Source organism: Saimiri boliviensis, chromosome 1 (assembly GCF_048565385.1).
Source record: "Saimiri boliviensis isolate mSaiBol1 chromosome 1, mSaiBol1.pri, whole genome shotgun sequence".
In the NCBI taxonomy this organism is placed as follows: domain Eukaryota; kingdom Metazoa; phylum Chordata; class Mammalia; order Primates; family Cebidae; genus Saimiri; species Saimiri boliviensis.
Genome location: NC_133449.1, coordinates 294,538,757 through 294,565,083, shown reverse-complemented (window position 1 = coordinate 294,565,083; position 26,327 = coordinate 294,538,757). Strand labels below are relative to the sequence as shown.

General features: G+C 41.1%; 1 protein-coding gene across 1 annotated transcript in view; it reads left to right on the top strand.

Annotated features, from left to right (window-relative positions):
- The window catches only part of ADCY2 (adenylate cyclase 2), a 445,240-nt gene that overhangs the window by 18,121 nt on the left and 400,792 nt on the right, over window positions 1–26,327 (top strand). The window contains exon 2 of the mRNA XM_003932504.4: window positions 266–463. Coding sequence (XP_003932553.2) covers window positions 266–463 — 198 coding nt within the window. The remainder of the gene's footprint in view (window positions 1–265; window positions 464–26,327) is intronic.

Below are 26,327 nucleotides of genomic sequence, written 5' to 3'. Positions count from 1 at the left end.
AGTAGAGATGGGTTTTCACCATGTTGGCCAGGATGGTCTTGATCTCTTGACCTTGCAATCTACCTGCCTCAACCTCCCAAAGTGCTGGGATTGCAGGTGTGCACCACTGTGCCCAGCCCAAACTGTTCTACTTTCAAAATGATTTCTTAAACTTGATATATTCTGACATTGATAAGTGTTGATAACATTTTAACAACATAAATCATTGGTATCGCAGTGGTATCTCCAAACGGTAACTTTTCCATGTATTTTTTTCTCTCCTCAGGAAGTTGAAGACCATGTGGCATTTTTAATAACAGTTCCAACTGCCCTGGCAATTTTCTTTGCGATATTTATCCTGGTCTGCATCGAGTCTGTGTTTAAGAAGCTGCTGCGCCTCTTCTCGTTGGTGATATGGATATGCCTTGTTGCCATGGGATACCTCTTCATGTGTTTCGGAGGAACTGTCTCTCCCTGGGACCAGGTAAGGTGTGAAAACATTTTTTGTACTTCCTTTATTGTGATATACTTAGTTTTGTAAACAATTTGGCCTTAACTTATAGAGAGGAGTCCTGTAACTGATAACAGAGTCTATTTTTAAAAAATTTATATTTTTAAAATTTATTTATTTTTAATTGACAAACTATAATTGTATGTATTATGGGGTACAATGTATATGTATTTATATCTGTATGTATATGTATATGTATAGATGTATGTGTGTATATATATTTATATGTGTGTGTGTATAATTGGATACGTATGTTTAATATAAGATTAAATCAAACTAATTATCATATGCAACATATCATTTATGTACATATTTTTGGTGAGAAGCTTTAAAATCTACTCTTTAAGCAATTTTGAAATATACATTATTATTAATTAGGATCAGCACATTATGCAATAGATCAGTAAACCTTATTCCTCCTGTCTAACTGGAAGTAAAATAAGCCAGGCAGGGAGAACAGAGGCTTTTGAAATAGCTGTCTTTGACTCATGGTCAAAGTCACTCTGTCCCCAGTTTAGCAGATCCATCGTGCTGCAGCCAGGGAGCTGGCTGGGGCCTCACACTGTCGCTTGTTTGGGATAGCTAAGCTTCATTTTCTTACATCTCCAACCACGGCTTTGAAAACTTAGTCTGTCTGTCTCCGGAGTGCCTTGTCTAGACTTCCTGTTTCTCCAGATTTCCTCTGGGATTGAAGCCTCACCAGGTGCCTGCAATCCTCCCAGACTGGTTGTTTCCCTTAAATTCCTTCTCAATTACTAGAGTTTTCCTACTTAAAGACCCTTCCTATTTCTGTGACATTGATTTTCCCTCCGCATGGTCACATGCTATTGAAAGGATTCTCAGATACCTGCTGAAAAATCCACATTTGTTCATTTTGCACCTGTTGAGGCTCTGGGCTTAGAAAATGCCTACACGTGGATGGTGTCATACCCTTAGGAGAGTGTCATCTAACTGTTGGCTTTTTTCCATAGTGCTGGTACTATATGGGTGGCTGCTCCCAGCATATTCATCCAACAACACGATAAACAGTGTGCTGTCTAGGGGACAGGTCTAGGCTGAGGTGTAAATATACAAGCTACTAGTTTAAAGCTTGTCAACCAAGATGTGGAGTTTTGAAGCCGTACAGGGAGAGGGTGACTACCTAGCTGAGAAGGCTGTCACAGGGTTGGTGGGGACATTGAGAGTCAGGGGTGTGCCAGGAATAGGACCTGGAAAGAAATAGAGAAGCTGTGATGGGAGAAGAAAGCCAGTGAGAGTCTACTACTATAGAGGTGAAGGAGGGAGGGCTTCCAGAGGGATGGACAGATTTGAGCCCTCAAATGCTATGTCAAGGGACAGAATACTGTTGGTGTGCCTCAGTTGGAAAGAGGGTTCTGTTGGTAACTAGTCATGTGACCTCTGCCAAGCCATCCTCTCTTTGTGCCTCCGTTTCTTGTGCAAAGGGAGGAGGCTGGACTAAGTGACCTCAAGTTATTCTTCCTGGCTCTAAGAGGACACTGTCCTGATGGACACAAGACCCAGTGGATGGCATCATCTCTCCTTCATCACTCTCCCCCTAGAACCCCTTGGAAAGCTGGGTGCAGGCCTCCTTGCTCTCCCTCATGCTCCTCGCCCTCTCCTTCACTCTCTTTGCTCCAGATGCCACTTACACTCTGTCCTTCCCCACCCCATTAGAAATCTTGCATGTTCTTCACATGTACCCCAAAACCTAAAATGCAATAAAATATGTATTTTTTTAAAAAAAGAAATCTTGGCTAATACAATTAGACAAAATACTACATAACAATAAAGTAAGTTACAGACATAAAAGGGAGAAAGCAAATTCTAATTGTCTGCAGATGACCATACTATCTATGCAAATAAACTGGAAGTCTCAGATTAACTAACAGAACTCAAAAGAGAGCCCGCCAAGACTGCAGGATCAACATAAAAACAATAGTTCATATGCACCAACACTGGCCAATTAGAACTATCTTTTTAAAAATTACCTCCCCCAGCAGCCTAGAAGCCCTGTTGTGTGCATGCTGGTGCCCAGGTACTGTAAGCGGGAGAACTGTTAAGATCCTGCTGGTCTGTTGCCTGGATCTGGTGGTCTCTCCTTGCACCAAAGCCATCTTCTTTTAATGATACAGGTTTCTGGGAAGACTTACTATCTGGAAGGCCAAGTACCTCCTCCTTGTTTACAATGTTTTTAGCTCTCTTTTCCTTATGAATCAGTTTGTCATCTTCAATGAAAAGTCCATTTGGGTTCTGGATTTAAATTATATTGAAGTTAAATTTTTGCAGTGAAAGATATTTAAAGCCTAAGAATTAATAAAAAGGTGGTTTAGAAAACATCCAGAAATACACCCTTTTTGTGTATAGTCTTTTCATCGAATGGTATGGCATGTCTCTCCAAGATCTCGGATTCCTTTTTATGTCCTTCAGAGACTCTTTTTCTTCTTTGTAAAATCAGTCGTGATTTTCCTTAGACCTAATCTTAGGTATCTAAAGTCTTTTTATTTTTTCATAAACAGAATTTTTAAAATTACCTTTTCTAATTGGTCAGTGTAGATGCATATGAATACGATTGTTTTTATGTTGATCCTGCAGTCTCAATGGGCTCTTATGAGTTCTGTTAGTTAACCTGAGACTCTCAGTTCATTTGTGTAGATAGTATGGTCATCTGCAGATAATTAGAATTTTCTTTCTCCCTTTGATATCCTTAATTTACCTTATTCTGATGTAGTATTTTGTCTAATTGTTTTAAGCCGAGATTTCTAATGCAGTGTGGAAGGACAGAGTCTAAGTGGCATCAGATGTTTAACTTAATGGGAACATGGAAGATTCTGGTAATACAATGTTTGCTTTATCATTGTTACTATTTTTAATAGAACCAATTAATCAGGATAAGGTGCCTTTGTCTGTCTGGAATGTTCTTGTCCACAGGTTGCATGTCCTGGGAATGATCTTTCCTGACCCGCATCTGTCACTTCATCAGGCATCACCATTAACCTTTCTTGAGTGTTTCCATAGCACTTAGGGTGGCTTCTGGAACTTTACATTATAGGACACACCCCTCTATTCATTTATTGAATGTCTGCTGCTGGAACATAACCTTCTGGGCAGGGATGTGACTGTCTCTCCAGTGTCCTATTCTCGCCCTTAGCAGACTGCCACCCAGCCATCAGCAGCCTGCAGCTACTCGTTTGATATGTTCATTGACAGATGACTACATTTTCATCTACAGGTTTGTTGTTTGTATTTTAACCCATTTTTTAAATATATATATAAAACATATATTTTGTGTTTTGGACACTATTAGCCTCCTTTTCAAAATTTCTCCCAGGATCATAAACATGCTTATTTCATAGTTATTTTACTGTCATTTTCTCAAGACTGATGACACTCAGGTATTGAATTTGTTGGCCAAATTTCTTGGTTTTAGCTCGCCCTGTGTACGTTGACTTTTTAACATTTAAGTACATCTTGAATTGGAATGTGTTCACCTCTGCCCCTAGTATAACCCCAACCATTCTGTGGTTGTCTCTCCCACACTGCTGGGGCCCTGGATAGAGTGAGTGTCTATGAGGCTCAGCCCGGGCATTCCATGTTGATTTTGCAGGTTGGGAGGCCAGCCCAAGCCATGGCCTGGGGATGTTCCTGGGAGGAGCACAGCTGTGACTGCTCGGTCTTCTTACCCTGGGCATGGTGCTCAGAAAAGGCCACAGCCAGGCTCAGTGGCTGCCGCTAGTTTCAACCACTATTCCTAAGGCAGGAGCGTTGGCAGGGTGTGTACCTCAGGCAGTGGACCCGCTCATGCCCCTTGCCAGAAGAGAGACATTGAGCCTTCTCCCTTCTGGATCCTGAAGTCCTGCCTGGCACTTCTAGCTGCCCTCCATTCTATGGGAATGGGGGTTTAAAATGAAATGGAAAGCAAAAGTCTACCTTCTGGTTTCTTGGTTTCTTTCTTTTTCTTTCTTCTTCTTCTTTTTTTTTTTTTTTTTTTTTTTGAGATGGAGTCACGCTCTGTCACCCAGGTTGGAGTGCAGTGGTGCGATCTTGGCTCACTGCAACCTCCAACTCCTGGGTTCAAACAGTTCTCCTGCCTCAGCCTCCTGAGTAGCTGGGATTACAGTCACACACCACTATGCCTGGCTAATTTTTGTACTTTTAATAGAGACGGGGTTTCACCATGTTGGTCAGGCTGGTCTCAAACTCCTGACCTCATGATCCACCCGCCTCAGCCTCCCAAAGTGCTGGGACCACAGGCCCAGCCCTGGTGTCTTTTATTACAGACTCCACATGTGTAAGTCCCTTAATGACGATTAGCCATCAGGAAGTGTTGCAGCAGGTCCACTGTGCTTAAGAAAGCAGGCTACTTTCAGTATCCTTCAGTGTGGATATGGTTCCCACTGGAATGGTTCCCACTGGAAGATGGTGAAATTAACAACATAGTTGTAAAGTGATGCAGGAGTGAGCCTGCTATACAGTCAGAAGGAACAGTCTATGCAAGACCACTCTCACTGCTGATACTAATTGCAAATTGGGAGGTTTCCAGGGCTACCCAGAGATTGGACGATTTTCTAGAAGAACTCACAGAACTTGTAACAGCTGTTATCGCTGTGATTAGGGGTTGCCACATGGAGGGAATACAGAGGCACTTTGGCAAAAAGAAGAGCCCAGGAAAACTACCAGACGTGGTGGCAAATTGTATGGGTGTATCTCTCCCTCTCTGTCCAGCTCAGTTACACAACACAGCAAGGATCTCTACCCATAATTGCTGTGGTGCCCGCCAGTCTCACCAGGAGGAGCAGGGAAGCTTGGAATTCCAGAATGTGTTTACTGGAAGCATGTCGCTGATTTCAAAAAGAGCAATCATTTTTCCCATGGGTAGACATTGTATTCGTTTCTAGGGATGCTGTAACCAAGTCTCTTCCAAATTGTGTTACATGGCTTAGAACAAATAGAAGATATTTATTGTCTCAGCTCAGGAGGTCAGAAGTCTGCAGAAGTCTGAAATCACAGGGCCAGCAGAGCTGTATTCTCTTGGAAGACTCTAGGAGAGAATCCTTCCTTGTCTCTTCCAGCTTCTGGTGTCTCATGCATTCCTTGGCTTGTAGACACATCACTCTATCTTCACATGGTGGCTTTCCTTTGTGTCTCCTCTGTCTCCTCTCCTCTTTTTATAGGGACCCCAATCATATTGGATTACAACTACCCTAATGACCTCATTGTAATATGATGACATCTACAAAGACCCTGTTTCCAAATAAGGTTATAGTCACAGTACTGGGGTTTAGGACTTGAACCTGTCTTTTCAGGGGACACAGTTCAACTCCCAACAGATAATAGTTCCTTAAGTGGGTGCTCTCTGGTAGTGGGACAGACATTTCCATCTTGTGGATTACTACTCTAAGGTTCACTCATCCTTCTTAGATTTGGAAATTGCCCTTGATATCAGTGTTCCCTTAAACTCCAAATCCACCTTGGGATTAAATGTGGTCATTAAATGAAGGTTTTGAGGCTTTCATCAGGTTGGTGCAAAAGTAATTGCAGTTTTTGCCATTATACAAACTGGTGTCTCTAAGTAATTAGAGACATTCTTGTGTGTGAATGTCATGTTGAATCAAATCAAAAACTCATGAAGGTAAAGAGAAAATAACCATCCCAATTCCACTGCCATGTAAATACACAGAACACTGTCATGGCATGTCAGCACTCTAGACATTGTTGGTTTATCTCTGCCCTTCCATTCACGGAAGTGTTTCTCTATGGTTCTTACATTCATGACATTGATTAAATCCTTCTTGCCTGATACATTAAGAAACAAAAGCAAAAACAAAAACAAAAAACTTTGATTCACTTTGCAAACCCTAAGCTTTTAAGTGACGTTTTATTTAATGATTTTGTTTTTCTTTCTTTTTTAAAAAAATTGAGATGGGGTCTTGATATATTGCCCAGGCTGATCTTGAACTTCTGGCTGCAAGTAATCTTCCTGCCTCAGCCTTTCAAAGTATTGAGATTACAGTTGTGAGCCACCATGCCCAGCCTGTTTAATGATTTTTCTGACAAGCATAGATCCATTTTATCTCAGCTGATAAGTGCTGACTTGGGACCCTCCTCTGAGATGGTTTTTTTTCAGGCAGGCTCGATTGCTCGGAATGGCTTCTGCCCACTCACAGGCTTAGAGAGCCATCAGGGTGGTCAGGAAGGATAGGAAAACTCAGCCATATTTGCATCTGACTCCAGCTTTCTGCATTTCTCTCATACTAAACCTTGTTGAATAGAGTTCAATAGAAACTTCTATTCCTGACAACGCCACTTCAACCTTGGCAGGGAGACCACACTGAACTTATTTTACAGATTTGTTAAATAACCACCAACTCGAAAGCCTAACATTTTTCTCTAGGATCAAGAGACTTTCTTTGTCCTGTTACCTAAAATGATGTCAGACATTCAGCATGTGCATATGTGTGCTTTTTTACAAAAATAGGACATCAGTGTGCAAACATCTTTTTTTTTTTAGTGAAAATGAAAGAAAATAAAGACCTCTCTTAGTCTTTGAAATAGTGCAGAATCCGTTTGCTTTTCCTTTAGTGCAGTCACTTGGAATGTGACCAAAGAATGTATTTACCATTGGAAGAATTGAGTAGCATATGAATGTAAGTAGAAAAATGCAACCTAGAAAGCCTGTCTCTGTGCACCCAAGAAACCCTTTGCTGTGTGCTGCTGTGTGCCAGGGTGATTTTTCACAGGGGACATTTGGACTTACTATGAAGAAACACACACGTGACAAAAATTAAAAAGTAGTTAAAATTATTTCTGTTAACAATAAAGATGAGGATATGCTTTTGTTTTGTTTAATGACCATGCCTATCCCAATGACACCTGTGCATTTGAGGAAAGTCCAGCTGAGCTGGGCCCAGCCTGCAGTGTGTTTACTGGGAGACCTCTGTGTTTCTGGCTCTTTCAAGCAGAGGAGGCATTTCTAAGTTTTTCCTTCTGTGAGTTCCCAGCCAGAGTGTTGAGAAATCAAACTGGCTGATATGGTTTAGCCATGTCCCTACCCAAATCTCATCTTGAATTGTAGCTCCCATAATCCCCATGTGTCTTGGGAGGGACTTGATGGGAGGTTATTGAATCACAGTGGGTCTTTGTCATGTTGTTCTAGTGATAGTGAATAAGTCTCATGAGATCTGATGGTTTTATAAAGGGGAGTTCCCCTGCATGTGCTCTCTTGCCTGCCACCATGTAAGATGTGACTTTGCTCCTCATTTACCTTCCGCTATGATTGTGAGGCCTTCCCAACCATGTGGAACTGTGAGTTCATTAAACCTCTTTTCTTTATAAATTGCCCAGTCTCAGTTATGTCTTTATTAGCAGCGTGAGAACAGACTAATACACTGGCTGTCCCTTGAGCTGAGGATTTTCCCTAACCCTCACTTGGGCCTTCCCAGAACTGATGTTGCTTGAATGGACAATTCTGTCAGTCTTTCTGGAACATTCTCTCTGCTCCCCATCATTTTCCCTATAGTGCTTTTCTTAAGAGGAGCCTGGGCCCTGGTATGCAGATCAGTGTCGTGACTAACCTGTCCTCTGGCCTGCACACAGCCTTTGTGATTCTCCTCCCACCCCCACCTTTACAGCCAATGTGTTTTAAGCAGTTCGATGGAAATTATCTGGATGATGGATAGCCTAAAACCCTGATTCACCACTATGCAATTTTTGCATGCAACAAGATTGACTTGTACCCCATAACTTTGTACAAATAAAAATAAAGACTGTGTGGTCTTGGAGACCATTTTACTTGCTGCTCTGTTCCCAGCACACAACACAGCACCACACATGGTGATCACACCACAGAAATTGTGGGACCAAGTGAGTATACAAATACCACATCTATGCACTTGCCCTTCTACCATAGAATGATAGGCGTCACTTCCAAGGTCCTCCCTGTAGCAGGCACTATGTAGTTACTTTGCATACACAAATTATTTCATCTATGTAGCCCTGTGAGGTAAATAATATTATCACGTTCATCTTGGCTGATGAGAAAATACTAAAGCCCAGAGAAGTTAACTCACTTCCTCAAAGTCACACAGTGAGGAAGAGGACCAGAATTTGAATGTGGTATTCTGTCACCATCACAGGGAATCTCTAGATGTCCACTCTCGACGGTGACTAGGGCATTCCCCTCCTGTTGTGCCCTGGCACTTGACAGATTATTGTGCAATGTGAAGGGAACACATTTGTGAATCTGGATTGTTCTAGTTGAGTCACTTTTGGGTTGATATTATTTGGAAAAACTTCATGGGGAGAGAGCACTTTCTTCAGAGATGCCAAAAATATGGTACTGTCGCTGCTTCGGATTGCCAGCTGATAGTTCCATTTGGAGGTATTTTCACTCTCAGATGAATCAATAAGAGAAATAGAACTAACTTGGCCCAAGGAATAATAATAGCCCACATATATATCAGGCAGCATTACTGTTGGGGAATCAATTATTGCTTTTGTACTAAAACTGAAATTCGACTTTCTTCTAAAGAGATTTAGTATACATAGAGTCCTTATAATTGAACCTCTTTGTTCTGGTTTTCTCATCTAGGTCTCCCTTAGCTCCTATATGCCTGTCATTGGCCTCATTCCTCCCTGTAGGAAACCTCATCAGGTGCAAAGGGCACTGGAAGGACATTCACCAGGAACCACACAGGGTTCAATCCAGCCACTCGCCAGCTTCTCCCTGTGTGGTGCCAGGAATGGGTCCTCTGACCTCCCTTGAAGCCTGCCCAGTGCTGCTCACTGTTTTGAGAGCCCCAGACCGCTGTGTGTGGCTCTCAGGGCATCTAGAAGAGCCCTCCTAGGGAAGGCAATACAAGGGCTCAAGAGGGAGGCATGAGTGGAGTCTGGGATTTGTAGTGTTTTCCTGAAAGAGCGGGACTTTTGCAAGGGAGCAAAAATGTTCTCTGGGCTTGCCAAACATCTGTTTTTGACTTAGTTTAAATGGAGGCGTTCTCGATGGTGGCTCTCTTAGGGCTTCTGCATCGTCTCACTTGTGCTTGTCATAGACTTCCAGCTACTCTTGCACTAAGTCTTGGATGCTATTGTTCTACCCCAAGAAACATTCTTTTTTTTTTTTTTTTTTTTTTGAGACGGAGTTTCGCTCTTGTTACCCAGGCTGGAGTGCAATGGCGCGATCTCGGCTCACCGCAACCTCCGCCTCCTGGGCTCAGGCAATTCTCCTGCCTCAGCCTCCTAATTAGCTGGGATTACAGGCATGCGCCACCACGCCCAGCTAGTTTTTTTTTTGTATTTTTAGTAGAGACGGGGTTTCACATGTTGACCAGGATGGTCTCGATCTCTCGACCTTGTGATCCACCCGCCTCGGCCTCCCAAAGTGCTGGGATTACAGGCTTGAGCCACCGCGCCCGGCAAGAAACATTCTTAAGAGAATTTGTGACTAATACAACTTTGTCTCCATCAGAGTAGAGCTGTGTGCATGTACCCATGTGGTAAGGCAGAGAACCTTCTGAAATATAAGAGAGTGAATTCTAGACTCCAGGCTAGAGCAGCAAATTCTCAGGAAAAAAAATTAATGCAGAGTTCAAATTATTTCCTATGAAAAGTTGCTAAGCAACATTTCACTAAACTCTGGTATTCTGTATTTCAAATATATTTTTTTCTTAACAGCAACTAATATTATTTTCACTCAAATAAAGGCACTTGCATGCCGGAGACTTCATAGTAAACTTTTAGAACATGGTGAATAAGTATGGAAGAAATCCAAAAATATTCACCATGAAACTTTTAGATTCATGGTGAATAAGTATGGAGAAAGCAGTTGAATATTTTATATTATCATCATGATATTTTTCTTGCTCTACATTTGTGGTGTTTTGATAATGTGTGTTTCTCATTTGAACTCTAATTTTCCTATTCGTAGAATGGGTTTTAGTATTAACAGGTATTGTAGGTTTTAACTAAGTCATTGCTGTACCATCAGCTTTCCATCAGGCCCAGCCTTTGTGTTGTCTTGCTCATAACTGATATTTGTGCCCTCTAATAGGAGTTTTAGCCAGAATAAAACATTTCTCTGAGTTAAAGGTGAATATTGAGTTCTCATCATTTATTTCTTAGAACTTTTTGTCCTTTGTCTTACTCCATTTTGGTGCTGTAGCAAAATACCACAGACTGAGTAATTTGTAAATAATAGAGATTTATTTCTCACAGTTCTGGAGCTTGGGAAGTCCAAGATCAAGGCACTGGCAGATTTGGTGTCTGGCGAGGATGGCTCTCTTGTTTCCGAGACAGTCTTGTTGCTGTGTCCTCACATGTCAGAAGAAAAGCAAAGACCAGGCACTGATCTGACCACTCCGAGAGTATTAATTTCATTTATGAGAGTGTAGTTGTCAGGGCCTCATCACCTCAGAAAGGCCCTACCTCTTAACATTGTTACACTGGGGAGGAAGTTTCAACTTGAATTTCAGAGAGGACATAAGCATGCAAACCATGACAGCCTTGGATTGGAGTTTGTGAGTTTCTAATCATTCCCAGATCTTTGCTTCGGCACTGTAAGCATGGAGATGTTAGTATTTCTCTCTGCTTATGGAATATGCTTGAGTCTCCCCTAGGAGACCTAGAACTGCCAGCACTGGATGCAACCCTCTGTAATGGCTTTGAGGTCATGGCTGCTCTTGCCATCTCTAAAGAATGTGACCCAAATGAGGAATGGCCATGAGAGGCTCACCAGGAGCAGAATTTAGGAGAGAAAAGCTTTGCCAAGAGTAGTGAACAGAGCTAGGATGTTGTATTAATATGCCACTTTGCAATATTTGTGATTGTCTGCCACAGTCATGTCCTAGGGCTGCCAGAAAAAAGCACCACAAAGTGCCTGGCTTACAACAACAGAAATGCCTCTGTTCTTGAGGCCAGAAATCTGAAATCAAGGTGCAGTTTTATGCTCCCTCTGAAATCCTGGGAGAATCTTCCCTGTTCTCAACATTCTGTGGTTTGCTGACAGTCACTGGAGTCCCTTGGTTTGGAGCTGCAATACTCCAATCTCAGCCTCTCTTGTCATGTGGTGTTTTCCTGTGTCTCTGTCCTCGTATGCCAGCTTCTTACAAGGACACCGGTCTTACTGAATTAGGAGTCCACCTATATTAGTTCATTCTCATGCTGCTATAAAGAACTGCCCAAGACTGGGTAATTTATAAAGGAAAGAGGTTTAATTGACTCACAGTCCTGCATGTCTGAGAAGACCTCAGGAAACTTAAAATCATGGCAAAAGATGAAGAAGGAGCAAGGCACCTTCTTTGCAAGGCAGCAGGAGTGAGAAGTGCAAGAGACTTATGAAACCATCAGATCTTGTGAGAACTCACTCTCTATCATGAAAACAGCATGGGGAAAACTGCTTCCATAATCCACTCATTTCCCATTGGATCCTTCCCATGACATATAGACATTATGGGAACTACAATTCAAGATGAGATTTGGGTGGAGACACAGCCAAACCATATCACCACCTACAACAGTATGATGTCATCTTAGCTAATTGCATCTACAATGACCTTATTTCGAAATAAGGTCACATTCTGAGGTCCTAGGGGGTTAAGCCTTCAGCATATCTTTGTTTTGGTGGGGAACAGGACCAAAATTCAAGCAGTTAAAAGTACCAGTGAAGGAACTCAGATGATGGGAATTGTGACAGTCTTATTTCTACTTTTCCATTTACACTTAAAGCTCTAGTGAACCTAAAATTGATATCTAGACTTAGTCTGTATGCAGAATCTACTCCATATGGCATGGCTCCTTGAGCTCAATACAACTGTGGAGTCCCTTGTTCAAAAATTATTAAGTGTTTTAAAACAGCAACTACCGAGCATTTAACCAAAGGCAGTCCCCTCTAAGACTGGGCCCTGCGAGGCTGCACAAGCCACGCCCCAGGGAGCTGGGCTATCTGTCTGCTTTCATGTGGAGGGCAGGGCTGGGGGAGCTGAAAGGTGATTTCAGCTTTTCAGGTTTTAAGTTTGAACTGCTGGTAGCAGGTTGATGGAGATCTGAGGACCACTTACAATTCCGATACCATGACTTTGCTTCAGGTGAAAAATTTATACTAGCAGGAGGGAATGTCCAACCATCTGAAATACAGGGAATGGTGCCTACCTCAGAGAGAATCAGTGAGAGGAGTAGAGGAAAAGAGGCATATTTTTTAAGTGGCTGCCTATCACTGGTAGGGGAAAAATACCAAAAACTATCTTAACCCAACGAGGATTTTTTTTTTTTTTGCAAAGTAAATTTCTTGTCATTTTATTCCACAATACATGATTTATGACCATTTTTATTTGCTTAAGTTCAGCTTTCATTTTAAAGAAAAGCTTTAGTTCCCTAGTTTCCATTAATACATACTACTCTGTATATTGGTACAAATTGTATTATAATTGAATCATTTTTCAATAAGCTGGGTTTAAGAATTTTATTGTTCAATAAATTCAAAGCTGAGATTAATAAGTATTCCATTAAAACCAGCGAGGTGATAATTTCATTCCCAAGTAGATGGTGTTTTGTATGTCGATGTTCAAACATGCGGAAGTAGAGTCCTGATTTACCTCACCACTTCCAACAGCTTAAAAACAGGACAGCATACGTGAAACAATGGCTTTGAGACACTGGTCAAAGGATACTATGGGGAATTGACCCTGCTAAGAAGAGGAACAAAAGAAGTGAACTCCAGGATTTCTCTAGCTTCTTTTCTGGAGAGTGTCCGTGGGCTATAGTAATACAGGGAGGAGACCCAAATAGAGCTCCGCTGTTGCACTGAGTTGAGAAAACAGAGTTCTGAGTTTGTGAAGACAAAGGTGCTGAAATTCTCAGGATGGAATACTAGGAGGTGTAAGAAGGGCTGCAGAGAGAGAGAGAGAGAGAGAGAGAGAGAGCTCCAGGGATTTGTAGAGGGTCCCACCAATTCTTCAGCAGAATACTGATGGACACATACCTAGGAGCAACCTACTGAGGCCAGAGAAAGAAGCTCTCTGAAAGAGTAGGTGAAATGATTCCTGGTACTCACATCGAGCCTGAAAGAGCAGGTACAGTCACAAGGGGACATTCCCTATTGATCAGGGAATTAATACATCAAGAGGACCTAACAGTTTCAAATACCTATGACCCTAGTAAGAGAAATTCAAAATACATGATGTAAAAATCCACATTTACTCAGAGATTTTAATAGTGGTTTCTCAGTAACTAATGACACAAAAGAAAGAAGATGAATAAGTATATGGGAGATTTAAAAAGTCCCATAAAACAAGTTGACCTAATTCATATTTATAGAACACTTCCCAGCAATGTAGAGAGTGTATTCTTTGAAATGCACGTGGAACATTTATTTGCTAAGATAAACCATACTCTGGGCCACAAAATATTGCTAAGGTTAAAATGGTTGTTATTATACAAAGTATGTACTTTGGGCATAATGGACCTAAATTAAAAATCAATAACATTAAAAAAATCTGAAAAATCAATAAATAATTGGAGGCTAACCAACATAGTTCTAAATAACTCATGAGTCCAAGAAGAAATTAAAGGGAAATTGGAAAATATTTCAAACTTAATGAAATGAAAACATGATGTATCATGATATGTGGAATGCCCTAAGGCAGTGCTTAGAGGGAAAGTGATAATATTAAGTGTTTATACTGAAAAGAAGAAAGGACTGAAATCAGTAACTTAAACTTTCATCTTAAGAAAATAGAAAACAAACTAAAGAAAATTGGAAGCAGGAAAACAATAATCAATGAAATCTAAATGGGTTCTTTGGGAAGGTTAGCAAAATTGACAAAACTAGCAAGACTGATTGGAAATAAAGATAGAAGGTAAATTATCAATATTAGGAATATGAAAGCAGTTATTGTTATAGGTTCTACAGACTTTAAAAGTTTAATAAGGAAATATTACAAATGACTCTATCCAATACATTTTATAATATAGATAAAATAGGCAAATTTATTAAAAAGTGAACCGTAAAGCTCATTCAAGAAAAAATAAACCAAATAGCTCTATATGTAAAAAATAATTTGAATAGTTAGATATCTTCCTGCAAAGAAAGCTCTAGGTTCAAATGGCTTCCCTGGTGAATTATACCAAAGTTTAAAGAGTAAGTAATCTCAAATCTACAGAAATTTGTCCACATGTCCAAAAATATAACAGGAAACATTTCACAACTCATGTCATGAGGCCACCATTACTCTGATTAAAGCAAAGACATTCCAGAGAAAGAAAACTATAGACCAGTATCTTTAAGGGACATAGACACAAACATTCTAAACAAAATTCTAATCAAAATTTATTAAGTGATTACCAAATTTCATCTAGTTTTAGCTATACACACACACACACACACACACGTGTATGTCTATGCATAATATATATGTATATAAACAAATGTAGTTTATCTCAACAATGCAGAGTTGGTTAATATTTTAAAACCAATTTATGTGATTCACTATCTTAAGGATAATTTCAACAGGCACACTGTGTGTCACTCTTTCAGCAGATGCCAAAAAGGCATTTTTTATTCTTACATATTATTATCATCCTGCTAGAAATTGAAAAAAAAACATTTAATATAGCGTCAAAAGTAGGAAATGCTTAGAAGTAAATTTTAATAAATATGTGCAATTTCTCTACACAGAAAACTGTAAAGCATGGTTGAGAGAAATTAAAGAGCTAGGTAACTGGGGAGAGATTCTGTTCATGGATCTGACGACGATGTTAAATGTTAATTCTCCCCAAATTTATCATCTTGAGATTCAGTGCAATCCCAATTGAAGTCCCAGCGAGCTTTTTCATAGAGAGAAGGAAGTTGGTTCTAAGATATACATGGAAATGCAAAATACCCCCCAAAATTAGAAAAAGCAGAACATGGAGATCTTACTCTACCAGATTTCATGATTTATTATAAAACTACAGTAATCTTGATAGCATGATATTGGTGTAAAAATAGACATTTAGGCCAATGGGATGTACTAGACTGTCCAGAAATAAGTCCCATGCATATATGGTCAATTTATTTTTGACAGTGCTTTAAGCCAATTTGGTGGGAAAAGTATAAGCTTATCAGGAATAGCTGCTGGAAAAGTTAGATGGTCTTGTGTAAAAACTAAACTTCTACTCTTAACTCAGACAATACATAAAAGTTAACATGAAATAGACCAGAGATGTAAATTTTAGATAGAAAACTATTAAACATCTAGAAGAAAACATGAGGGAAGCTCTTAGTCCCCTGTGTTAGAAAATATATATATATATATATATATATATATATATATATATATATATATATATTTTTTTTTTTGATACGGAGTTTTGCTCTTGTTACCCAGGCTGGAGTGCAATGGCACGATCTCGGCTCACCGCAAACTCCGCCTCCTGGGTTCAGGCAATTCTCCTGCCTCAGCCTCCTGAGTAGCTGGGATTACAGGCACGTGCCACCATGCCCAGCTAATGTTTTGTATTTTTAGTAGAGGGCGGGGTTTCACCGTGTTGACCAGGATGGTCTCGATCTCTTGACCTTGTGATTCACCCGCCTCGGCCTCCCAAAGTGCTGGGATTACAGGCTTGAGCCACTGCGCCCAGCCAGAAAATAATTTTTTAAATATAATACACAAAATGGTGGGAACTATATAAAAAAAAGATAGGTAAGATTTATTAAAGTTGCTTTGATTTGACCAAAATTAAACACTGTTACCATTCAAGGGCATTACTATGAAAATGAAAATGCCAGCCACAGGCAGGAAAACATAGTTACAAATCATTACAAAATCTGACCAAGGTCTTGTAAGTAGGATATACAGAACAGACTGACAACTTAATCCTAAGACAAACAACAACAGAAAAACTAGCAAAATCTCTGAAAAATACTTTATCACAGAGGACAGATGGATGGCAAATACTCACATGAAAACATGCTCAGCATTACTGATAGGGACAGGAGGCAGGGAAATTCTGGGCAGAAGAGGACAGGTTCCTAGTGAGGGCCCAACCCTCAAGCCTGAAAGTGTGGCCCAAAATAAGAACATACATTCCTGTTTTTTCACTGGAGTGTTGCCTTTTCTAAAACCACCCATGGCCTACCCCACTCCTATCCTGTGCTCATAAAACCCTCAGGCTTGAGAGAGGAGAAGCAGCTAGATGTTGGAGACTGTGGTTGAACATTGGAAAGAAGTGGCTTGACTTCAGAGGCACAGCTGTCTGACAGCAGCTTCGGAGAGGAGTCCAGCTGGGGATGGCTGCATTCTCGGGGAAGACTACTTTTCTGCTCTGTCCCCTTTCAGCTCCCCTTCCCACTGAGAGCCACTTTCATGAGAAATAAAATCCCCTGCATTTATCATCTCCAATTTGTTTGTGGGACCTCATTCCTCCTGGGCACCAGATAAGAATGTGTGTGTGAGTGTAGAAGGCTGTAACACTGACCTTCCACTGAGGTGTTAATACTTAAGCTGTCCACAGATAACAGAGCTAAAAGAGCGCTGACTGTAACACTCCTTCTGGGGCTTCAGGGGTCTTGGGCACCCCCCACTCCCAGACGCTGCTGCAGGGCTGGTACAGAGTTTGTTCCTGCCAGCGCCCAAAAGCATTCACCCTGGATCCCACACCCACTCACCTGCTTGCTCCCTCCCATGAGGGGTTGAGTGCAGTAGGTTAGAGTGACTGGAGTTCACCCCAGCTAGCACCAAAGTAGCTGGCAATTCCAGTGCCCACACTTCAGTTCCTGCCCATGAAGGGGTGAGGGAAAAATCCTGCTTCATTCTTAGCTGTTAGGCAATGCAGATTCAGAACCCAATGAAGTACCGCTATAAACAGTTTAGATTTGCTAAAGGTCAAAAGCTGATCATACACAATGTTGGCCAAGACATAGAGGGATGGGTACACTGGGTGCAACGTGATGATGGCTGTGTTCCTTATCTCAGTTGTGGTGATAGTTTCACATATGTCAAAGCTCATCAAACTGTACACTTTATGTACTGCTTATTGTATGTCAGTTACACCTCAGTAAGGGTGTAAGATGCTGTATAGGATTTTGTAGCATACAAAGAATGTTCACATTTTTCATTTCAAACTATGAATGCATATCTTCCACAGGTGTTACTCACATTGTAAACATGAAACAAAACAAAGCAAAGGTGAGATACAAAAAGAGATTTGGTGACTTGCCAAAAAACATGTCCAGGCTGGAAACCACTGTTTCTTCCTTCTTTCTATTCAGATATGTTTACTCCGTCACTCTTGGCCTTCCCTCTTCCTTGCCTTTATCAAGGATTGTGAAGTAGAATAAAGTTACCAAGATGGTCTAAGAAAATGGCAGTATTTCCATTTTTATCAAGTCTGCTTAAGGAGGAGACGAGTCCTTGGGCAAAACCATATTTTATTAATTTTTTTAAAAGATTGTCAAATCAGTTGCTGAGTTTTAAGAAAAGTCAGTCTCTCTTCAATCTCTTTAAGAAAAACTGTACCTGGTGCGTGTGTGTGTGTGTGTGTGTGTGTGTGCACATGCACATAAAATGCCTAGATCACCAAGCTGTATTTCTTTAATAATCCTGAAATGTAAAAATTACTTTTATCACAGTTTTTATTTCCTGATGAGGGACATAGCTAAAGAATGAAATATTCTAAGAAGTGTAAAAAACACAAAACACACTACCCCCAAAATTGTGGAACAATTAGATAACCTTTGTTTTTGTAGGCAGATAAGCCAAATTCCTTGACGAAAGAAAACAAATGCAAGATTTCTTTTAATAAATCAAATAAAATAATAGAATTGAACTATATTGTATTGACCCAGATACAGATAAAGAGACCATAGGAACAGAATAAAGAGCTCAGAAAGAGACTTTTTTGTGGCAAGGGTGAAATTAAAACATCGAGAACAGGAGGGAGTACTTGAAACATTTAAAAAATAAACATATGAAATAAATTAACAAAAATAATTGGCTATCTTTTGCAAAAATCAGATTCCTACTTATGTCATGGTCTTCATGTCATACAAATTAAAAATTAGTTAAAAATGCAAATTCTTGGTAGATTAATATCTAAATGAGAAAAGCAAATTAGTGAGGTTTCCATAAAAGTACAGAGGGAAACCTCTTCATGACATCAGTATAGGAAAGAGTTTCCTAAATATGCACGAAAAGCAAACATTTTAAGTAAAGAAAGAATGATGACAAATAAATTGCAAAAGAAAAGACCCATCCCAATTAGCTCTGCATATTTGCAGCTACTCACTGGTCTTACACGCATGTGTGGGACTCCTGGAGAGGTTTGTTCATGTCTGCATTGTCCATTACAGGAGGGGAAAAAGAAGTACTCTAAATCAGTGGGGAACTAGATAAATCAATTCAGCATTTTCATTCAATAAAATACTAAATAAGAGTCGAAATAAAGTCCATCTGCATGTATCAGAAGATGTCCCATATTCTTTTAACATATGGGGCATAGTTTAACAGATGTAGTACACAGTATGCAGTGCATTCACTGCTTTGCGCTCCAAGCCACCTTCACTTTAGAGACAACTTTGAGGCAGATGAGATTCAGAGGCTGGATATGACATGGATACTTATTTCTTTCCTTGTTGAAAGTTGGAAGCTACCCAGGTCAAGTGTCGGGCATATGAACTCTGCATGCTCTTACGATGTGCACACAAACTCTTAAGTACCGTCATAAGCTATTTAATAAATGCAGAAGCATGCTTTTATAATTGGGAGCATATCTACCTGCTGGTTTCTGGTGTAGCCTCTGCAGGTTTTCCTCTGATTATTTGTGAGTTTTATGGAGAGGAAAAGAGATGTAGACCATGCAAGATGGAAGTGGGATTCTACAAAGTGTCTCCCACATTGTGATTATAAAGAACCAATGGTCTCAGCCAAGACTCCTTCAGCGTCTGTGCTGTGGGAGGCCCGCATGGGTCCAGAATCTCTTTTCTAGCTTTATAGAGAAGATTTGACAGTGGTGAATTAATTTACTTTCATCCAAATGCCAATTTATTATTCAATTGCTATTAAGAGAATGCTCTTATTGCTAACCAAAATATCTTCTTTCTGGTATTAGGTTACCTGGGAAACCCATTTTGGTTGGGTGTGAACTGAGGATCAGATCAGAACAAAGGGGATTATAAACTCTCCTTGGGTTTTTTCTTCAGGCTACGATGCGAGACAGTGCAAGTATCACTGTCGCACTATGAGGTCACTATGTTGTGTCCTGGTCTTGGGCTATATTACATGAAGGTTCTGTGAGATCGGTATCAATGCTTCTCCAACATTCTCAAGTGAACTGATGTAAGCTCACTTACATTAAATGTGGTCCAGGGAAGAGAATGAATATTTTTGGAATACTAGCATTGTGCTTAGCCATTTGTGGAAAACCTGGGCTTGGTTTTGGCTACGTCCTTTCTTCTCTCTGCCTGATGCCTCTTCACTCATGACTTAACACATCTGCCAGTGGGACAATCTATTCTTTTAGTCATATGACATCATCAGAATTTCTAGCAGAAATGGTCAGCAAGTTCTAGAATCTGTGGCCAGCAGGGACAGTTCAGGACATACGATAGCTCATTTCCAAGTGCAGGAAACACTCTCATTGCATATAAGGTGTTAATGACATTAACATACTTTTCCTTAATAATCCAAAAAGGTTTCATAATGTTTCAATTGGAAAATCATGGCCCTGAGAGTAGTTGGAGAATGTGCTGACTATTAAAAGACCAGCTTAGGTTTCTTTCTCATTTTGAGCGAAACTCTACTTTGAGTATAGGACATTGTCCAAATGTGTCATAGTAGGTCCAGAAAGGGCTCAGCTTTATTTATGATGCTGGGATGTTTATGTTCAACATAATGTTACATCAAACTTGGGTGTTTATAGCTGTTAGACATGAATAAAGTTCTCAGATAACTGAGTGGATTTTTCCCACCCAAAAGTGACTTCATAATGGTGGACTTCTGTAGAATGAAGCCACTGTAAATTTTAGAAGCCCTCAGAAACCTCAATATAATAACCTTGGTTTTTGAGTAGAGTCAGAATGGAGTGAAAATATAGTCAGTTTCCATTATTTGCAAGTTCTATATTTGTGAATTTGCCTACTCTCTAGAACTTCTTTGTAACTCCAAAATTAATTACTGGTGTCATTCACAGAGTACAATGATAATTAATCAATACTATATTAAATACAGTAACTTTAAGCAGAAGTACACATAAAACAGGGTTCTGCATTGATCTATTGATGAAAATATTGTGATCAGGGGGTGCACAGGAATTTAACCCTGTATTTAATGGATCAGTGTTCTCTAATCCAGCAACTTTATAGACATACCTACCTCAAGTAACAAGAATTGATGGTACTTTAGCTTGGGAGAAGTGAACAATGGCAATATCAACAAAATAACCTATGGAAATGACATTGCAGTTGCTGACTTCACATTCTGCCTCTAACATTGCCTTCTCCACTTTCATAGCAGATGTACTGAAACAATATATGCCTTAGCTTCCATTTCTCTGTGAGTTGTGTTTTTGTCTCATTCAATGATTTAAGCCCATTGTTGACATGTGGTAAACTCATGATTGTGTTAGAAAACCTGAAGAACAGGTCCATGAGAAGGATTAAGGAATTCCAGGATTAAAATTTTGAGACAAAGATCATTAAGTCTGCATATCTTTTATGAGTGATCCCTGGATGTTGACAGTGACATTCGCTTATCAGCTGCTGGTGCCTTTGGCAAGGAATTGCCCACAGGTGGCAGATCGGGTGACGCACCGTCCTGGAACTCTCATGGGCTCCTGAGGCAGCCATGTAACAGAGAGCCTAAGGATAGCAGGCCTGGGGTGTGCGGCCTGTTTGGGGGCACTTCTGTGATGGGAAAGGGTCTGATCTGAGTACCTATCATGCTGTGTCTGGCACTGTGCTAAGAACTATCCTTGAAAATCTCCCCACTCCCCTCTGTGCTGCTACTGTTATGATTATAATTTTAAAGATGAGGAAACTGAGGATGAGTGGTTTCCCTGACCAGGGTCTTCACAACGTGTTTGATCCGATAAAACCATTGCCTCTTTTTCAGGGTGTGTGCTGCGGAATCTTTTGATGTCAGGCTAGCTAAACGTACTGGAGCTGAGCCACCTTCTCCATGCTGAGTGGTATGAATCAGCTCCACCTTCACAAGAAGCTGTTTCTGTCCCTCGACTGGTATTTAAGGAGAGGAGGGACGCTTTAACGGGGTAATTGGGATCAGGCCCAGCTCTGCCTTGCAGCCACCAACTGTGGGGCTGGTGCTACCCTCCAGCACTCAGAGGGTTGCAGAAACTCAGGGCAGGAGGTGTCATTAGGACATACTACAGTGTGCTGGACAGGACTTTTACAAAGTGCTAGTGTTCCACAGCAGCCTATGCATGTAGGGGGTTGTGTTATGGGTGCTTAGCCTCCCCTGTGATCTTTGTCAACCCCCTCAAGCTACTACAGAGCTATGTAAAATGACAGTGTTGGCTTTGCAAACCCGACAGGTCCCAGCCTCCCCTCCCAAGATGGGTTACTCAAGGCCCCTGCAGGAAGAAAAGTTGGGAGGCCAGAGACCACAGATGTTAAGCACACTGCTGTGAGGAGTGTCTAGTGGAAATTAAGAGCACAGGTCTGCAATCCACCGAATGAGGCCACTTGCAGTGTCACCGTGCACACATTGTGAAGACCCTGGTCAGGGATACCACTCATCCTGGGTTTCTTTATCTATAAAATCATCATCATAACAGCAGCAGCTCAGAGGGCTGTGGGGAGATTTGCAAGGATAGTTCTTAGCATAGTGCTGGGCACAGCATGGTAGGTACTCGGTAAATATTAGTGATTGTAGTGAGTCTTCCAGTGATCTAGAGTTATCTTTTCCTGAATTCTGAATGTGGTGCACCTCCTTTGTTCAACTGGCGAGTAATAAAGATACTGATACCAATGGGATCTAGGCTGCATTTGAGTTACTTTCTAAATAGCATTTTCAACAATATTTCTTGTGCAAAATGTATATGCTGAAATCAGCAAGCACAAGAGCATAGACTTCTGCAGTGAGGATGCTGGTGTGTGAATTTTGAATGAAGCACACCTCAGAATATCTTTTTCCTTTGTTCTTCTGACCCTGTTGACAAGATTTTTCTGCTCCCATGCTCTGGCTACCATTTCTTAGGCTAAACCCTGTGCCATGATCATCTTGATAGGAAAAGAAAAGAGGTGTGTTGGCATTTTCTTTTTTTTTTTTTTGAGACTGAGTTTCACTCTTGTTACCCAGGCTGGAGTGCGATGGCGCGATCTCGGCTCACCGCAACCTCCACCTCCTGGATTCAGGCAATTCTCCTGCCTCAGCCTCCTGAGTAGCTGGGATTACAGGCACGCGCCACCATGCCCAGCTAATGTTTTGTATGTTTAGCAGAGATGGGGTTTCACCATGTTGACCAGGATGGTCTCAATCTCTTGACCTCATGATCCACCTACCTCGGCCTCCCAAAGTGCTGGGATTACAGGCTTGAGCCACCACGCCCGGCCGGCATTTTCACATAGCTCAAGTCACTGATTACAATCTATTTATTTCCCTGGCTGGCTAGAGGCTTTTCTTACATTGTTGTAAATGTCAACTCCATTTTAGCCAAGAAGGCCCACTGGAGGATTCCAGATGGAAGGGTGATTTTGAAAGCCTCACAACTGACTCTTTTTCTCCTTGTTAGGGCATTGTGCTTACCCACTGTTACTTACTTCAGTTCAACAAGTAATTATGGAGTGGCTAGGCCATAGAGTTAGAACAGGAAACAGAAGAGACGAAACCTCTTTGTCTCATGGAGCTTACCCTCTACCAGGAGAAGGAGCAAAAATAACATGCAACACATGAGTAAGTTATATACTTGTTAAAAGGTGGCGAGTATTGCAGGGGAAATAAGAGAATAATATGAAGGAGACTGCAGTGCTGGGCCTGGGGTCGCAGTGATCACTTGGATGATGTGGGAGCCCAAAAGGGCCTCAGGGGCACAGCTGTGGTTTAGGGGGACAGCAGGGAGGCGTGAGTGCTGGAGCAGCAGTAGCCAGAAACGCTGAACCCTGAGTTTGGTTTTATTGTGTGCCCACTGTATGTGACTTAATTTCTTTGAGCCTCAGTTTCTTCTTGTGTAAAATACATATGATGAAACGTCACAGGTCAGTTTCCAGATGTGATGGATAATAAAGCCTTTAGTATTTACTACATGAGTCACAGAGAAAATGCTGAATAAACAGTTGGAGGTTCTGTTAGGAGCAGCAGGGTGGCATTTGGAGGGCCTGATTCTGCCCTGGGCTGTGAGGCCGGCCAGCTGATGTGAGACCCCTCAGGGTCCGCTGGGCTGAGAGTGGACAGCAGGACACAGCAGGTTGAGCAGTCCTCTCAGGCATCTCACCTGGGAGCAACACAAGGGCCATGTCCTCATGTGCTGTCTTTTCTCTCCCACCAATGCTACAAACTGTAACAAAACCTGGGTACTGTGAGAGCATTTCTCTGTTGCTGGTGTGACCACAGAGGGAAAGCAGAATTAGGAAGACATCACTGCCATGCAGTAGACTTTCTGATGTATGATCATTATTTTTTAAATCATTTTATAAAGAAGTAGACTGTATTAGTCTATTCTCGTGCAGCTAATAAAGACATACCCAAGACTGGGTAATGTATAAAGGAAAGAGGTTTAATTGGCTCACAGTTTTGCATGAATGGGCAGGCCTCACAATCATGGCTGAAGGTGAATGAGGAGCAAATTCACGTCTCACATGGTGGCAGGTGAGAGAACTTGTGCTGGGGAACTCCCATTTATAAAACTATAAATAGTCTGATGAGACTTCTTCACTACCATGAGAACAGTATGGGGAGACCACCTCTAATTCAATTATCTCCACCTGGCCCCACCCTTGACACATGGGGATTATTACAATTCAAGGTGAGATTTGGGTGGGGACACAGCCAAACTGAGTTTAGACACACACATGTGCACACACACACACACGAGTATGTATGTACATATACATTATGATATTGTAACCTTATTAATAAATATTAACTATTCTCTATTAGAAGGCTAATGATTTAAGTTCATACCAAACAAAATGGAATAATGGTAACTACTATTGATGAGAAAGTGTCACAGAGAAAGTTCAAGAGTCCATATTTTATATACAATCCATCTGATTGTAGGAGACATTGTGGAAGAGTCCAGGGTATTTCATGTCATGGATGAGGATGGGGAAGAGCAGGAAGAGCTAAGCTGGCTGCAAGTTTTGAATGTAGAAGAGAGGAGAAACAGGAGACGCAGGTGGGAGGGAGTGAAGGAATTTCTCACTCTACAGGTGAAGAATTCCGGGGGTTGGAGGAGAGCTCAGAGCTCAAGAGAAAGGTTGGTTTAAAAGTAAACATGCAATTGTTTCAAAGCCATGGAATAAGATGTGTGAGAGGTACAGAGAAGAGGGGTAGACAGCACCCACGTCACAGGAGAGGTTCCAGCTGTGTGTAGTGACTGCGATGTCAAAGACAAGAGAATTTTAAAATGATGGGAATAAGAACAGTGTTCAAGAAGTGCAAGGTCTGCTCAGGTTTGGCTTAAATTCAAATTGTTATAATATCGGGGACATATATCTGGTCAAGATGAGGATTGCATCATGCATTACTTTTATATTTCTAAAAAATGAGCCCTCAGTTAGAGATTGCATTAAATTATTTAGCAAAGGATGGTCTTGATTTTCTTTCACAGGGAGCTAGATGATTCACTGAAGAAATGTGCTGTGAGCACTCAGCTTTTATGATTATGCTCTAAAATGTTTAATTACAGAAGCCTTTCAAGTATATTTTTCCCTAAGCTACTTAAAAAAAATCTTTTCATTTTGCGTTTCAGAGTTGAAACATGCATTTTTACAGATGTATGATTAACGGAAACTATTTTATCCTGAACATTTTGGGCCTAGGCCTTTGCACACACAGGCTACATAGAAACAGCATTCTCGGTGCCTTATTTATTCTGATCCAGCATGCCCTTCCGGAGTGCCCCAGACACCACTGTGCTGTTCTGTAGAAGCAAGCACAGTGACAGCTCCCCAAATGAGGATTAAAGATGCCAGTGATCCTTCATGGTGAGAAATTTCTTAGAGATAGGAAAAAAACCTAGGAAGCAGGAGATGTTTTTCAAAACATCAAAAACAGAATTTATGATACAAAAGAAATCAATAAATGCTGACATGTAGCCATGTCAGATAATCCAGAAAAGGAGCAGAGTGGCCCAGGAGTTAAGCAGCAATCAGGCATATGCAGGGTTATGAGAGGCTGGGCCAAAGAGCCCACTGGTGCTAGAACAGCCCTTTGAGGTAGAAGATGCTGCTGCCTCCATGTTACAGGTGAGGAAACCAAGTCATAGGGCATCAGAGCAGGTGGGGAATAGAGATGCAGAAATTGAACATGGCTTTGTACTTTTGGAGGATGTGAGCTTAGCCAGAGGCTACAGGCAAGATGTAGAGGGCAGGATGTTCTTGGAGACACACTTTTAGGAAGAAAGGAATTTTGAATGTCCTGAAAAAAAGAAAAGTGACTAAGGGACACAAACTTCTTGACTTCTGTGGGTTTCCAAGGATTGGAGTTGAGGCATCCAGGAATGTCTGGTCAACTGTTCACTGAGAGCCATTTTGCGAGACTGGTGCATGGGAGACGGGGTGGAATTATATCATCAGGCATTTTCACAACTTGCTTTCTGATGGCCAAAATCCCTAAACTGGGATGGAACAAGTACCAATTAGTGTCTTTGAGTGAAGATGCTTAGTCGAGTGATACTTCATGGAGTATTGATG